Source organism: Theropithecus gelada, chromosome 15 (assembly GCF_003255815.1).
Source record: "Theropithecus gelada isolate Dixy chromosome 15, Tgel_1.0, whole genome shotgun sequence".
Taxonomy (NCBI): domain Eukaryota; kingdom Metazoa; phylum Chordata; class Mammalia; order Primates; family Cercopithecidae; genus Theropithecus; species Theropithecus gelada.
The window spans coordinates 30,235,647-30,251,529 of NC_037683.1; the positions used below are offsets into that span (position 1 = coordinate 30,235,647).

The 15,883-nt window shown below is 37.5% G+C and overlaps 1 protein-coding gene across 15 annotated transcripts in view; it reads left to right on the forward strand.

Moving 5' to 3' along the window:
* Positions 1-12,347, forward strand: part of LPAR1 (lysophosphatidic acid receptor 1) — a 171,444-nt gene extending 159,097 nt beyond the window's left edge. For 12 of the 15 annotated variants that reach the window (XM_025359667.1, XM_025359672.1, XM_025359673.1 and 9 more), the window contains one exon: positions 9,892-12,347. In XM_025359667.1, the coding sequence (XP_025215452.1) occupies positions 9,892-10,193 (302 nt within the window). In that variant the 3' untranslated portion in view covers positions 10,194-12,347. The remainder of the gene's footprint in view (positions 1-9,891) is intronic. The other 3 variants (XM_025359681.1, XM_025359680.1, XM_025359668.1) reach the window with 2 other exon arrangements.
* Positions 12,348-15,883: the final 3,536 nt, after the last annotated feature.

Here is a 15,883-nt window from a genome sequence, read left to right on the forward strand (position 1 = left end):
CTTTCCTTTTTTGTATGCTTATAGACCTCAGGGGTCGCATTCTATTCCTGAGAATAGTAGCTACCATTGGCAGTGAGGTATGTGTGCATGCATCCTGGATCTAATTAGGTGGCCTGTGCTGCTTGCATATTTTTGGAACATTATTCTGACTTTATTTGTTCTATTTGTAGATAAGAACATTCAGAGAAACGCTCTTTGCCCATGTAATTATCTCATATAGCATTTTGCCTACTCAGATGGCATGGCTGAATGTTTTAGGTATAGGGAAAAGCTGACTTTGGTGGCAACTCTTTATGCTGTCTTCTCAAATTAAGAGGGTCCTCTATTCAGGAATGTTTCCTGCATAATGAATAGACATTCCTTGAAGCATGATGACCCCCACCCACTGCATTTGAATGTAGAGCAACCTTTTACATGGAAACAGTGATAGTATAGGAAGCACAAAATAACATCAAATAAACTCTAATTAATAGCTTCACAGATTCAAGAAGATACCGTGTTGACTAAATTAGTACACATTACTATGTAAAATGATCATTCAGAGAACAGTGTTCCTGAAAATAAAAAAATCTGATCACTTGCCCTCCTTTACCCATTACTAACAAACAGACAAACTGAAAGTCACTACCAGGTAGTGACATGGATATAGCTAAAAATCAAATATTTGACCTTGAAAATAAATCCAGGATATCACCCGGGATACCAAATCAAAAGTAAAGTGTTAAAAATATAAATGGAAAATTAAGAGATGTCAAGGGTCAATCAGTTTTTAAATGTAGATTCCCAAATAGCCAACATTCATTGTAAAAGAAATCTCAAATGAACAGAAACAATGGAGAGAAAAGTAGTCAAAGTAATAGAATATTTCCTTAATCTAAAGACAAATGTGAGACTGTAGATAAAATTGCCGATCAAGGGCAAAGCAAGAATTATGAGCAAAGCCGAGACATCATATTCTAGTGATATTTGTGATCTCCCAAAATTAATGAAAGACATTGTGACAGTTTCAGGTAGGAGAGGATGAGAAAAATGTTTGGTTAATGGCCTAGGTAGCTAGCTTACTAGATCCTTGTTCTTTCTTTCACTTACTTTTTTATTCATTCAACAAATGTTTATAGAGCACTTACTATATGCCAAAAATTTTGTTAGGTAATATAGACACAGTGGAGTAAAAATAGTTGGATGAGGGACAGAAGTAATCAATAATCACACTATAAATAAAAATAAATTACACCTGTGATAACTTCTACCATGGAGGGTTTTTTTGTGCCAAGAGCATGTTACAAAGGGATTTTTGACTTAATCAGGGAAGGCATCCCAGAAGTAGCGGTAAGTAACGTGTGAGTAGGAATTAGATTGTGAGGAGAGCAGGTAACATCCCAGGAAGAGAGAGTAACACGTACAAAGGCCCATGGTTAGGGGGATTGCGATAGATTGAAAGGAATGGAAAAACTAGTAAGTCCAGAAAGCAGACATGCAGTGCAAGACAAAGCTTGGCGAGTAAGTAAGGACCTGTACTATGCAGGTGTTTTACACGAAAAGAATGGGAATCATACATCAGACTTCTCATCTGCAAGGCTAAATACTAGAAGACAGCGTTCTGAGAGAAAATGATTTTAAGCTTATGCAAACTTTCTAGAAAGAGTGCTCATGGTACACTCTAGAAAATGGGGGTGGAGGAGGGAGAAGAAAAGAGGTTCCAAAAAAAAAGATGTACGTTTGAAGAAGCAATGTACCACCTGGGTATGTAAAATAAGCAACCCCAATGGAAGTTGAGAAGCAGGCCTAGAAATCAGTGGGTTCGATTGGGTACTAGTAAGTCACAGGGCTGCAGGAAATGTCTTTGGGGATAAATTGTATAATTAAAAAGTTGGAAATACATCTGTGGTATGCTTCTGCTGTAATAAACCACGTGTTTCTTATCTGTAACAAAAGAGAGAGAATTAAAAGAGAAAGCAGTTAGAAGTTCAAGGGAAAACAAAAATTTGTTCAAAAGTCATGGTGTTGAATCTGTTTTTAATAAGAGAATTAAGAGCATCACATTTTGATGTCTAGTCCCATGTTTGGGCTTATTCTTGACATTCTATTTATGTGTGTGCGTTTCCTTGCTTTTGCTTCTATCTTTTCTTTTCCTACCTTTTGATAAATTGAGTTTTCTTTTCAAACTGTTTTGTTCTTCCTTCATTTTAAAAAAATATTTCTTTCTTTTGTGGTTTGAGTGGTACATCCAATATCTATTTTTAGTAGTGGCTAACTTTAAATTTTAAAAACACACTTTAAAAAATTCAAGATATAGGCCAGGCATGGTGGCTCATGCTTATATTCCTAGCACTTTGGGAGGCCAAGGCAGACAGAACACCTGAGGTCAGTAGTTCAAGATCAGCCTGGCCAACATGGTGAAACCCCATCTCTACTAAAAGTACAAAAATTAGGCATGGTGGTATGCACCTGTAATCCCAGCTACTCAGGAGACTGAGGCAAGAGAATCGCTTGAATCTGGGAGGCAGAGGTTGCAGTGAGCCAAGATCAAGCCACTGCACTCCAGCCTGGACGACAGAGTGAGACTCAGTCTCAAAATAAAAAATAAAATAAAATAAAATAAAATAAAATAAAATAAATTCAAGATATAATTCAGTATCTACAGTAGCCCCCAAACAAGACAAAACTATCAGCAAACTGTCTACTGTTCTACCTGCTCTTCTTACCTCTTACATAAGAAAAGAAAAATCAAGACTCCTAGTTTCTTGTTGTTAACATTTCTAAATTTATAAATATCTGAATGAGAGAGTCAAATATATGAAAAACACAAAAAGTAATGTGACAATCATCTAATTACCAAACATTAAAATCAAACATGCTAACATTTTATGTAATTTGCTTCAGGTCTCTGAAAAGAATTGTAGATATAACCAAAGCACCGTCCCCCACTCCTTCCTCCTGCCCGTTGTCTCAGAAGTTGTCCGGAAATTGCTGCTTCTTGTTCTCATTCATGTGCTTGCACTTTTATTATCTATCTGTGCACTTATTTAAAAAACCCTCACACTTAAAAAGAATTCGGCCCGGTAATACAGGTTAAAATTATAGGATACAAATTCTGAACCTTCAAAAGTGTGTAGGAATTGTTCCACCATTCTAGAATTTGGTCTTCTAGGGTCTTCCTTATGCCCCTTTGAATGTCCTATAGCATCCATTTAAAGACCTTACACACGGTAGATGTTAATGTTTATTTTCCACCCATAATTTAATGACATTTCTACTCATTAATTTTTCTTGTTTGGGATATATGTACTAGGCACTTAGCTATGACTTGCTAATTCATCCAATGGAAGACACTGAGTGTCTACTGTCGCCAAGTGATATTCTAGATTCCAGAGATACAGATATGAAAGAGGTAGCATTCCTTCCTTCATGAAGTTAATATTCTTGTTGAGGGAAGATAAAACAATAAACATGTAAACCAATAAATATGATAATTTTGGGTATAAATAAAGGATATGTCATTTGGGTATATCATGATGTGGTGATAATAAAATGGGAGAATATGGTGATGGTGGTGGGCTGCTGCTTTGGCTAGGATAACCAAGGATAGCCTTTTTAAGAAAGTGACATTTAATAAGTAAATGGACATAAAGAGTTGCAGAGAGAGTAATCCAAGCAGATGGATCTATAAATGCAAAGATCCTGAGACAGAAATGGGCTTGGTCTGTGTGACTGGAACCTCGTAAATGGGGAGTGAGTGGAAAGAGATGAGATCCAAGAAAGTGGCAGGGGCCAGTCATGTGTAGGGCATTATGGATAGCAGTAAGGATTTCAAGTAGGAAGATTTTGGAGGGTTTTAAGCAGGAGAGTGACTTAATGCAAATTGATTTATACTTGTTGTGTACAAGCTGGACTTTAGGGAAGCAGTGTGGAGGAAGAGGAATTGGTCAAGAGCCTGTTGCAATTGGCAGATAAAAGGTATTGCTCACTTGTCTAGGGGAGGTAGCAGTGGAGAAGTGGTTTCTCCTGGCTTTTCAGCACCTCAATGGTCTGTAAGAATGGCACTAGCATACAAGTTATTTCAATGTGGACTTTCCAATGTACAGTTGCAGGATGAGAGTTAGAGTCTGTTGGAGGGTATGGAGCTTGTACGTGTGCAATACACACTACTTAAGGAGAGTATGCCAGAGGAAAGGCAGCTTTGGCATTCTCTTGGGTACAGGAAAGGTAGCATGTGGTGATCAGGAGAGTCTAATGAAGCTAAAACTGTCACCCAGGAATGTTAAAAAGAGAACATAATGAGTATTCTGCTTGCTTTAGAGCTCTGTATGGTGTTATTATCCTTCTCTAAAAGATAAATGTTGCTCTCAAGAGTAATGAAAATACTAGAGCACATCACACAGTAAATGAAATTGTGAAACTTTAAACATATGCAACATGTGCTGTGACCAGGAAGGAATGGCAGTGTTGAACACCAAACTATATGGAGTAAAATTGGTATCAGGGTGGAAATAACATAGAACAATAATACTTTGGAGATATCTCAGTTAAATTACAAAGTTTCAATAGTCAGGAAAAAAGATTTTATAATTAATCTGAGTTACTCTTTTAGAAAAAGCGTTAATCTCAAAAAGCCATCCACCTATACCCCCATTATAATGAACCCTTAGCTGCGAGATTGAGGAAGAATAAGCTTTGCATCTGTGGCCTATTTTTCTGACATAGGCTCTGTTAAGATACATAGCATCGAAGGATTTCCTAGCTAACTATATATTATGTGTGTATCTTAATAGCAGAAATCACAATATAACTACAGAGATGAACTAAAATTTGATTAGATTCTGGGATACAAGCTGCCTGACCTGAGGGAATAAACAATTTAGGGAAAACAGAAAAAGAAACTTAGGCACTCACCTATTTTCTCCCTTGATTCCCACCCCAGGTCTCTGAGATAGGACTGTTTCTGGGATCCTCATTTGAAAATCAAGAAGAGTGAGGCCACCTTGGGCACAGTGCTGATGTAGAATTGATTTACCTTGACTTGTTTTGGATCTGTGGGATGTCTGGTTCTTTTGTAAAAACACAACTTTGCCAGCCAGACTGGAAATGCTTTCTGTGTTTTTCATCAAAAATCTTGGACACTCTCTCTAGAGGTCTTCTCTGGCAAGGACTGTTTTCCTCTTTAACTTTGGTTCTTGCATTCCATATGTAAGCAAAGTTCAACTAGTTAGGAAAAAGTCATTCTAGAAAAAAATATTGTAATTGTGAGACCAGATGGTAAGCATTATTCAGCTGATGAGGTTGTGTAGATTTGAGGGAAGGTGTGGTAATATGATCTCGATCTGCAGCTGTGACCTGTTGTTCCAAAACAGCCTCATTCCTTCCTGCCTTTTGCGTCTGCATTCCAGCACCTCTCCCTCCATCTTTGTGGGCATTGGAGTTCTCACAGATTGCTTTGACAGATGCATCAGGGAGGAATAAAGCTTGTTCAAGGAAGGACAACCCACAAATCTGTTTTGAATATCCTCCGCCCCATGTTACTTGTAATATTGGCAAATCCAGGGGAATATAACCACTTTTGTTCAGCACTCTGAGAGACAGTTTCCCATGACACAAATTGCCATGAGCCTATTTAGATGTAATTAAGGTATTTCCATTTGATGTCTTGCAGGTACCTCAAACTAAACACATACTGAACCCAGCTCATTAGCTCTCTTCTCCTTACCTCCCCTAACAAAACACCAATCAAGATTTTCTCCTGTGTTTCCTCCTTCAACCAAAGGGAAAATTTAGAAGTCATTCTAGACTTCTCTGTCTCATCCATCTCATGGAGTCCTTCTCCTAAATACTTCTCCAGTCTTCTATATCTCTTCCCAGTGCTGCTGCCCTGATTCTGGCTTTCATTATTTCTCTTTTGGAATTTGGAAATAGTTTTGCCTTTACTTTATTTTCTTCTTCCACTGTCACCAATGTTGTGTCTTAAATGAAAGTCTGACCAGTAAGGCCAATGAGATTACAATCCCACAGTGGGAGGGGTGGATGAAGGTCTTTATTTTTTAAAGAAGCTCTGCAGGCTATTGTAATATGTGGCTATGGTTGAGAATGTATGCTGGACTGGACAAATTTCAAATATCTCAGCCAGATATACAAGACGTTTGTGACCTTGGGCATCGCATCTTCTGATTTTTCTTCTGTTTCTGACTTTACAATAAATAACCATAACTACTTGTACTTCCTCTTTTTTTTTTTTTTTTTGATATGGAGTCTTGCTGTGTCACCCAGGCTGGAGTATAGTGGCGTGAGCTCGGCTCACTGAAACCTCTGCCTAGTGGGTTAAAGTGATTCTCCTGCCTCAGCTTCCCAAGCAGCTGGGACCACAGGTGTGTGCTACCATGCCTGGCTAATTTTTGTATTTTTAGTAGAGATGGGGTTTCACCATTGTTGGCCAGGCTGGTCTCGAACTCCTGACCTCAGGTGATCCACCCACCTCAGCCTCCCAAAGTGCTGGGATTACAGGCGTGAGCTCCCACACCGGGCCCTTCCTCTTTCATACTGTTGCATACTGTTCATCGGTGTTGTGCCTGGGTTTGTGGGATTCTTCTATCAGAAATGTGCTGGAAATATACGAACTAATAAAACACTATGACTACTGAGTACTGTATTTCATTCCCCATCTTGGTAAGTGTTGGCATTGACCCATGAGAACCTCCAGAAAGATTTAAGGCTTACATGCTTCCCTGTGTTCTCTCTCTATTCCCTCTTGTTATCTTCTTCATACCCAACTGCAAGTCCTAGGAATCTCTTTATAATCAGGATAGTATTGTCTTAGAGCCTTTTGACATGCCAGCTCTTCCTTGTCCAAAACACATTTTCACATTCTGCCCTTGGAGAATCTGTCCTAGGGCTCTGTAACAGCAGCTGCCACAAGTCTGTGCCACTCACGTAAGTCATGGTGGTCAGGTAGATATGCAGTTTATAGAGGACTTTTACAAGTTATATCTAAGTTTGATCCTCACTGTGCCATATGGAGTAGGCAGGGAGCTATTATTTCTCCACTTTACAGGTGCTGAGATGGAGGTGTTTTAACTCTTATCAACCTGTCTTTCAGGTGTACACTGGATTCTATAGATTACATGTTGAAGGGTCCACAATGCACATCTCAAGTACTGTAACCTGACTGAATTATGGTTAGCTCCCTATTATTAAAGGACTTTAGGTGTGGTTTATTATTGTTTTCAGAAGCTCAAGGGGAAATCCCTAATTTGAGCAAACTTTATTTCAGAATATCCATTCATTATGGGTTAGGAGCCTCATCCCTTGAAATTTTCCAGCCCCCATTTTCCTCTTCTGTATTGCATCCTCATCTTTTGGTCAGTTTGATCCTTGAGGCCTCTGTGAAATAGAAAGGAGGGGGAGGGGGGCATGGAATTTCCATATGATTGGTTTTAGATGTTGATTTCTGAGGCCTGTACTGTGAGTCACTGAAATGATTGGATTGAGTCTTGAAGATCCAAACACAGAGTGTTGGGACTGTGTGGTTGGGCCTAATCCTAGTACAAAAACCAGTTCCTTTCAGTGAAGAGAAAAAGGGATAGGACTGTAGGTTCCTCAATGAAGCATCCATACATAGTAGCTCCTGTGTCAGGCTGTGGCATTTCCCACTTCCTGCCTTCAGTCTAGCAGGGTTCCTTGCATTTCGTGGTCTAAAAGTAAGGCTCATGGGCTCTTTCTGGAAAGATCTTACACCATTTAAATTTTAACATTGGGAGAAATTATAAACAAATGACAGTATTTGAATTATCTCACTTTTGAACAAAGTTAAGCAGCTTAAGTATGTCAGAATAAAGATATTCCCTTCTGCTGCCCAGGAGAAAAAGATCATTTTATTTAAAATCTAGCTATTGACATGCATGTTCCTTGTGTCTAATCAAGTTCTGAATTTGAACTCAATTAGAGCTTTGATAAAAGAAAGGGGAAAGGAAACTTGAAAGAATGCTGTTCCATTCATGAAGGGCCTGTGTGTTTTTAGTTTCCAAGTAAATGGCATAATGGGACCATGTATTTTCCATCCAAGCATTTTCCATCCTGAGAATAATTCCCTTCCTGGCTTCTCAATGAATAATGCATTATTTCTGAAACCCAAGAGGCATTCCTTTGATTTTCCTTTATGTTTAGCTTTCTGAGTGATTTTCAAGCAAGGAAATTCAAGGACTTGGAATGAATGCTTTATTAACATTTTTATTGAAGTTCAAATCGCTCCTTGGCTATTATCTCCTGATATTTGAAATATTTTTTTTCTCTCCAAGGAAAGTCTAAGGTATTGTATTTATTAGAAAATGAAGTACCTTGGCCAATCTTCAAAGTGAACAGCAGTTTAAAACCAATACACATTTGTGTTGTAGAACAAAGAGCTTTATGGGGGTACTTTTCTCCTTTATTTTCATTTCCCTGCTGAAAAGTTTCACAAAAGAAAGCTCAGATTCAAAAGTGGGCTGTTTGGAGACTAAATCTCATTTGTTTACATTTTGTGAAACTAATTCCTTGAGGCTGGACCAAATCCATGACCCCAGTCCAAGCCTGTATCCACCAAAGCCAGTGCCATTTAAATCTGAAGATGCAAATGCCCTTCTGGGATTGCCCCTACTTCCGCTCTACCTGATTACACATATGTAGCCTGCCTGATTACACATATGGGGCCCATTAGGTGAGGTATAATGGGACACAGTGGTGCCCACCACTATTGGCTCATGTTCTTTCAGTAGAAGATCCCCAACAGAGTCTGGAGTAACACAGTGGTAGGTTTTAATGCTATTTTATGACCTCCATTTTCCTGGGATCCAAATGATGAGTGATTTCAGAAAGTAAATGAAATAGAATTAAGCATATCATCCATATTTTAATTCCTCTTATAGTAAAATTGTAATGATTCAGAATAATTGGGGGAAGAAAGAGAACAAAATTGATCTAAATTAATAAAATATCTAAAACATTAAATATGGTTTAAAATATTTAATGTTATCATTTTCAAGAAGTAGAAATGTAATATTTTCTAGAGCTTGAACTCTGGAGGCAGCCTCTAAGAGCAGAAACTCTGGGATTTTTCTACTTTCCAGTACTGTGGCCTTGAGCCAGTTATGTAAACTTTCTGGGTCTCAGTTCCTTCACCTGTACAATGGGGATATTAGTTTCTATGTCATATGGCTACTGTGAACATTCAATGAGTTATTACTGGTACAGCATATAGGACAGCACTATGTAGGTAGTTGTTGAATAAAAATAAAACATAGAGCTTATCATTGAAAATCACAATTTCCAAACAGGTCCATGCTATGCAGCAGGTAATATTATTGTTATTGTAGGTACAGGTTGAGTGATTATTTCCTTAACACTCTTTTAATCCATACAACAAACCTCATGAGGTGTAAATATAATCATCTGCATTTTTCAGATGGGAAGATTAAGGAAAGAAAGTAGTTTGCCTAAGTTCACCCGGTTCATTACATGTCCAACAAGGATTTGGGCCCAGACAACCTGAATCCAGAAACTATGCCTTAATTAAACATTAAAGGACACTTAATCATTAGTGCTTATCTTTTGCATTAGTGCTTATGCAGTTTTTCATATCTCAATTGCTTATCAAACTCTTTGTGTTTTGCTCAAAATAATAATCATCAATGTCTCATAATTACTTGATTTTAGTAACGTCCGAAATAAAATTTTAAGTTGACTATCGTTAAATTTTTTCTGATTATCTCAGGAAATGAGTATTTCATTTGCAACAATGAATGGTGGCTTCCAACTTCAGTATTTTTATATTGAACTGAAATCATTTCACTTTATGGTTGCATGTTTTATAATGTTTTTTCATTCTCTTTTAAAAAATCCTCCTGATCCCTATCCTTGTCCTTGTAGGGGCCTTTATCATCTGCTGGACTCCTGGATTGGTTTTGTTACTTCTAGACGTGTGTTGTCCGCAGTGCGACGTGCTGGCCTATGAGAAATTCTTCCTTCTCCTTGCTGAATTCAACTCTGCCATGAACCCCATCATTTACTCCTACCGCGACAAAGAAATGAGCGCCACCTTTAGGCAGATCCTCTGCTGCCAACGCAGTGAGAACCCCAGCGGCCCCACAGAAGGCTCAGACCGCTCGGCTTCCTCCCTCAACCACACCATCTTGGCTGGAGTTCACAGCAATGACCACTCTGTGGTTTAGAACGGAAACTGAGATGAGGAACCAGCCGTCCTCTCTTGGAGGATAAACAGTCTCCCCCTACCCAATTGCCAGGGCAAGGTGGGGTGTGAGAGAGGAGAAATGTCAACTCATGTACTTAAACACTAACCAATGACAGTATTTGTTCCTAGGCCCCACAAGACTTGATATATATTGAAAATTAGCTTATGTGACAACCCTCACCTTGATCCCCATCCCTTCTGAAAGTAGGAAGTGGAGCTCTTGCAATGGAATTCAAGAACAGACTCTGGAGTGTCCATTTAGACTACACTAACTAGACTTTAAAAAGATTTTGTGTGGTTTGGTGCAAGTCAGGATAAATTCTGACTAGTTGAATCCACAGCTTCATTTATATACAGCCTTCCCTTTTTTATTTTTAAAGGATACGTTTCACTTAATAAACATGTTTATGCCTATCAGCATGTTTGTGATGGATGAGACTATGGACTGTTTTTAAACTACCATAATTCCATTTTTTCCCTTACATAGGAAAACTGTAAGCTGGAATTATCTTTTGTTTAGAAAGCATGCATGTAATGTATGTATGCAGTATGCCTTACTTAAAAAGATTAAAAGGATACTAATTTTAAATCTTCTAGGAAATAGAACCTAGACTTCAAAGCCAGTATTTGTTTAGGTTATGAAGCAAACAATGCTCTAATCACAATATTAACTGTTTAATTAAAATGTTGTAACAAGTTTAAAACAGGGAATGTAAATTTTTGCCAAAGTGATATGTATTCCAAAAAAGTCTTAGAAGATGAAGCACTGTAATATTGTTCCCACATATTTAAAATACCCAAGTACATTCTAATTACCAGTGTATCAGAGGAAAGTTTTCGTAGTCTTTGTAAAATAATATACTCATCATAGAAAACTTGAAAAATGCAGAAATGTATAAAAAAGCAAAAATTATTACTGATAATATCACAACCCAGAAGGAACCACCTTTCAAAAGCAACCCCCATATATGCCTATGTATGTATTGTATACCTTTTTTACATAATTGGAATCATACTGTAAACAGTTTTGTAAGTAGATCTTTTTCATTGCAAAATTGCCACATTTTCTTATGGTATTAAAAATTTTACAAAAACAATTTTAATGGCTATATTATATTCCATTTAATGGATGCAACTCAGTTTATTTAACCATTCCCATGTTGTTAGCTGTTTAGGTTATTTCTAATTTTCATTTTGCAGAAATTTTGTGTGCATAAACTTTGTCCATATAATTGATTATTAGGACATATTCCCATGAAGGATTCTTTTTTTCAAAAAATGTGAAATGTCATCTTTTACTTACACCTTTCATAAAAAGGGATTTCCTGCGTTTGCACTGCTTGGGTGGCAGTTGTGAGGAAAAGCCAGTCAAATGACCTTTTTACAAAAGAAATGCAGTGGTCACTTTAGTTGAGAGTGACTTTTTAATATAACAAGATCAACTAGAAGCGTTCAACTGTCTCAAGAATCAAGGTATCCCAATATATCTCGCAATTCCAAACTTTGTTTGAGTGACTCGTTATCCAGCTCTTGGTAGCCACACCTGCAATGTAAAATTGAAGAAAATTCAAAGAAACCAAATGTGCTGAGTGAATAAAGGATTGTCATATCAATTAGTTTGGGTCCATCTGTAGCAAATGGGTTGAGTGTGTCAGTATGTGATTGGTTACTGTGTATTCTCCAGGAATCACCCCAATAGGCTGCTGCCCTATTAGGTGATACCTGTTTAATACGTTGTCCAGGTAGAGTAGTAGTTGCATCAGTTTGTGTAACAAGTGACCAGTGAAGTAACACAGTGGTGAAGCAGGTCAGGGGAGGTCAGGAGGATGTCTGAGAGAAAGAAGTCTGGGAGATGAATGACTGTCTAGGAAGGAGGACATCAGTGCACGGTTAGTGTTTGAGCAGAGGGCAGACTTGTAAAGTACCCGTAGTGAAAAGAATGTGGGGACCGAATTAGCAGAAAGGTGTTTGCACATACTTTTTACAAAATACAGAATACTTTATATTGGAAGTGAAAGAAATGAACTTGGACTTTTACGCATGTGCATATTTTTCTGGAGGCTGTATGGATTATTTGAAATGAAAAGCCTACTAATTGGACTTTAATAAATCATTTTCAATCAGCGCTTGGTAATGTGTGGTTCTGGTCAGTGCTATTTCTCTTGTTCGAGAGTCTTCCAGCTTGCCTTGCATGGGTGTTTTTCCCGCTGTGACCTCCTTTATTTCTCTGTTACAAGGGCTGCTTAACCCTGAGGTGGAGCAACCATGTGCTCCCCCAACCCCCAACTGTTTTTTTTCAATCTGAGTAATAAATCTTGCCAGTGTCTGGAAGATAGTAGTTTATGTTCCATGAGAGGAGACAATTTATTAAGATGGTACTTTACCTCAACAGGATAACTGTTAGAATGAGGTTCTTTTTGAAAAACTCTGATTTTACAAAAAATGTTGACAACTTTCGTGAAACACTCTCACTAGTTTATAAAATCACAGTAGTATTTCTATTTATAGATTTAATAACCAATAAGATAAAAGTTACATATATCTTCCAGTGATATAACCATTATAACATTTTCAGTATATCACTAAGGTGTTGGAAAAAGATAAAATATTTATTCAAGTGAATGTCTCAGGATTTGGAAGAGAATTCTGAACCTTTAATTTTAGGTGGATATAAGATTGTTAGAAATCAAATGTCTTTAAATTGTTCTTTACAAATTAGCCACCCCTCACATATTCCTCTTTTGAAATTAGTGAAACCATAATTTTCAAGACCTAAAACCACAGCTAACATACAATTAATGAATCTTATCAGCCTTCCTTTTCTCCTTCCCAGTTAGCTATTGTTTTAGGTTCCACTGTTCATCTTCCTTCTAATTTACTCCAGAATTCTCTCAGCTTCTGAAAAATTATATACTGCTTCTAGCTCCTTCCCTTAAAACCGAGAGTATGCACTCATGCTAGGTTAAAAACTGTAGAAACACCTCTTTTATCACATGCCTTCACTATAGCAAAGTAAATAGAACATTTTAATGAAAAGAGCTTTTGAAACAAAGTGCTAATTGTTTCATACCAACTGAGCTTCACCTGATTCCAAACCCCATAAGAATTAGGGATTATTTGTGGGTTTAGAATGGGTGGTTTGTGAACGAGGTTGGACACTACATGATAAAAGAGGTGTATGTAACTAGGAGCCAGGATGTATTGTTAATCTTCCTAAACAGGGTCTGTTCATGTTCTAGCATTCACCTGCATCTTGTATAGTCTGACAGCAAATTCTCTAATTCTTCTCTTAATCTTATAAAGCTCATATTCATAGACTATTTGCTAATAATTTATGATTTAAGTTTATAATTTAATAATATGCGAATAGTCTGTGAATATGAGCTTTATAACTCTGAATATGAACTTCAATGATGTGACATGTAATGATCGTTTGAAAATATGCTGGAGTTGCAAACTAAGGCACATCAGTCGAATCTACTTATTTTTGTATGACCTATGAGCTGAGAACAGGTTTTAAATTTTTAAATAGTTGGGAAAATATTTTGTGACACATGAAAATTATAAGAAATTCAAATGTCAATGTCCATAAATAAAGTTTTATTGGAATACGGCCATCCTTATTAGTTTATTAATTCCCTATGACTGCTTTTGTACCATTAAATACTAGCACAGAGTGGAGTAGTTGCAACAGAGACTATAATGGCCCTCAAAGTCTAAGATATTCACTCTCTGGCCCTTTATTGAAAAAGTTTGCCAATCCTTGATTTAGGAGATTCCATTTTCAATCATGCTATCCTCATTTGACTATGGATGTTCATTAGAAGAGGAAGAAGGAGAAATTGGGCACAAGATTCCTTAATCTAGCCTGCAGAGAGAATTCTCAACTCAATTTTTTATGCTAAAGATAACTTGTATTTTGGAACTTATGGAGAAGCTAACCAAATTTACAGGTATTTGTGAATAAATTGCCAACATGATGCCCCATCACCCCTGAATACTGTCTTATGTAATTCCTACAGATAAGGACATTCTCTTTCGTAACCTCAATGCAATTATTAAAGTGAAATTAACATTGATACAGAAACAACCATTTAATTCACAGATCCCACTCAATCTTCATCAATTTGTCCAATAATGTCCATTATAGCAAAATAACCTAGTCCAAGCTGGCTGGCTGTATTATCTCTCTTTGAGTCTTCTTAAATCTTCAACGGTCTCTAAGTTTTTTCTTGACTTTCATGACCTTGTCACTTAAAGATCACAGGTCATTTTTTAGAGTGTCTCTCAACTTGGCTTGTCTGACATTTTAAATTGTATTTAGGTCATTTATCTTTGACAAAACAAGACAGAAATGCTGCTGTGGTTCTTCTGACCACATCCCATCCAACAGCACATCATGTTGATTTGTCCTAATAGATACTTTGATTATGCAGTTAAGGTGGTGTCTACTAGGTTTGTCCACTATGAAGAAAACAGATACCTGTTGCACACACACCCTCAATCATTTTTTCCTTTGTAATAAGCACCCTGTAGAGAGGAAATTGGGACTATGTGAGTATCCTGTTCCTCATCAAATTTTAATGTCTAGTTTTAGCATCCATTGATATTTCTTGGATGAATTAATTATTATTCTGATAGTTGCCAAATGATGAATTTCTAATTCTCTTTTCAAAACATACTGGCATTCTTCTGTGGGAAACTTTTTTTCTCATTTATTCACTCATTTATACCAGTATGAACTCATGGGTTCCTGTTTTATTTAATTGCTTATACTGTTACTGTCGCTTTCCAGTTAAATCTTTCCTTTTGAGATAATTGTAGATTCACATGCAGTTCTAAGAAATAGTATAGACTGATTCCATATATCTTTTACCTGGCTTCTCCCAGTGACCAGTATCTCACAAAACCATAGCATAACATTACAACCAGGATGTTGACATTGATATAATCAAGGTACAGAACAGTTCCATCACCACAGAGATTCCTTATGTTGCAATTTATGGCTTCATCCAACTCCCTTACCCCCATTCTGACTCCTAGCATTCACTAATCTAGTCCTCATTTCTTCAATTACATTTAATAATTTTCTCATGCTAAAACTCGTAAGACTTCTCTGTAACAATGGGTATGGTGCTGATACTTCCCTAGAGTTAATAGAAAGGGAGAGAGAGTCCCTGTATACATGAACTATAGGCTATATATAGTCCAGAGAGAAGTCATGCAAACAAATATTTCAAGGAATACAGAAATGAGTAAAGTAGAAAGTGGAAGTCTCCCCTACGGTTTGGAAGTCAGACGACAGATAATCTGTTGCACACATTACCTGATCAACACAGACATTCACAAAGTGATTTTACTTTTTTTTTGTTTTGAGATGGAATCTTGCTCTGTTGCCCAGACTGGAGTGCAATGATGCGATCTCTGCTCAATGCAAGCTCCACCTCCCAGGTTCACGCCATTCTCCTGCCTCAGCTTCCCGAGTAGCTGGGACTACAGGCGCCCACCACCACACCTGGCTAATGTTTTTGTATTTTTAATAGAGACGGGGTTTCATCATGTTAGCCAGGATGGTCTCGATCTCCTGACCTCATGATCCACCCACCTCGGCTTCCCAAAGTGCTGGGATTACAGGCACAAGCAACCACGCCCAGCCGTGATTTTTACATT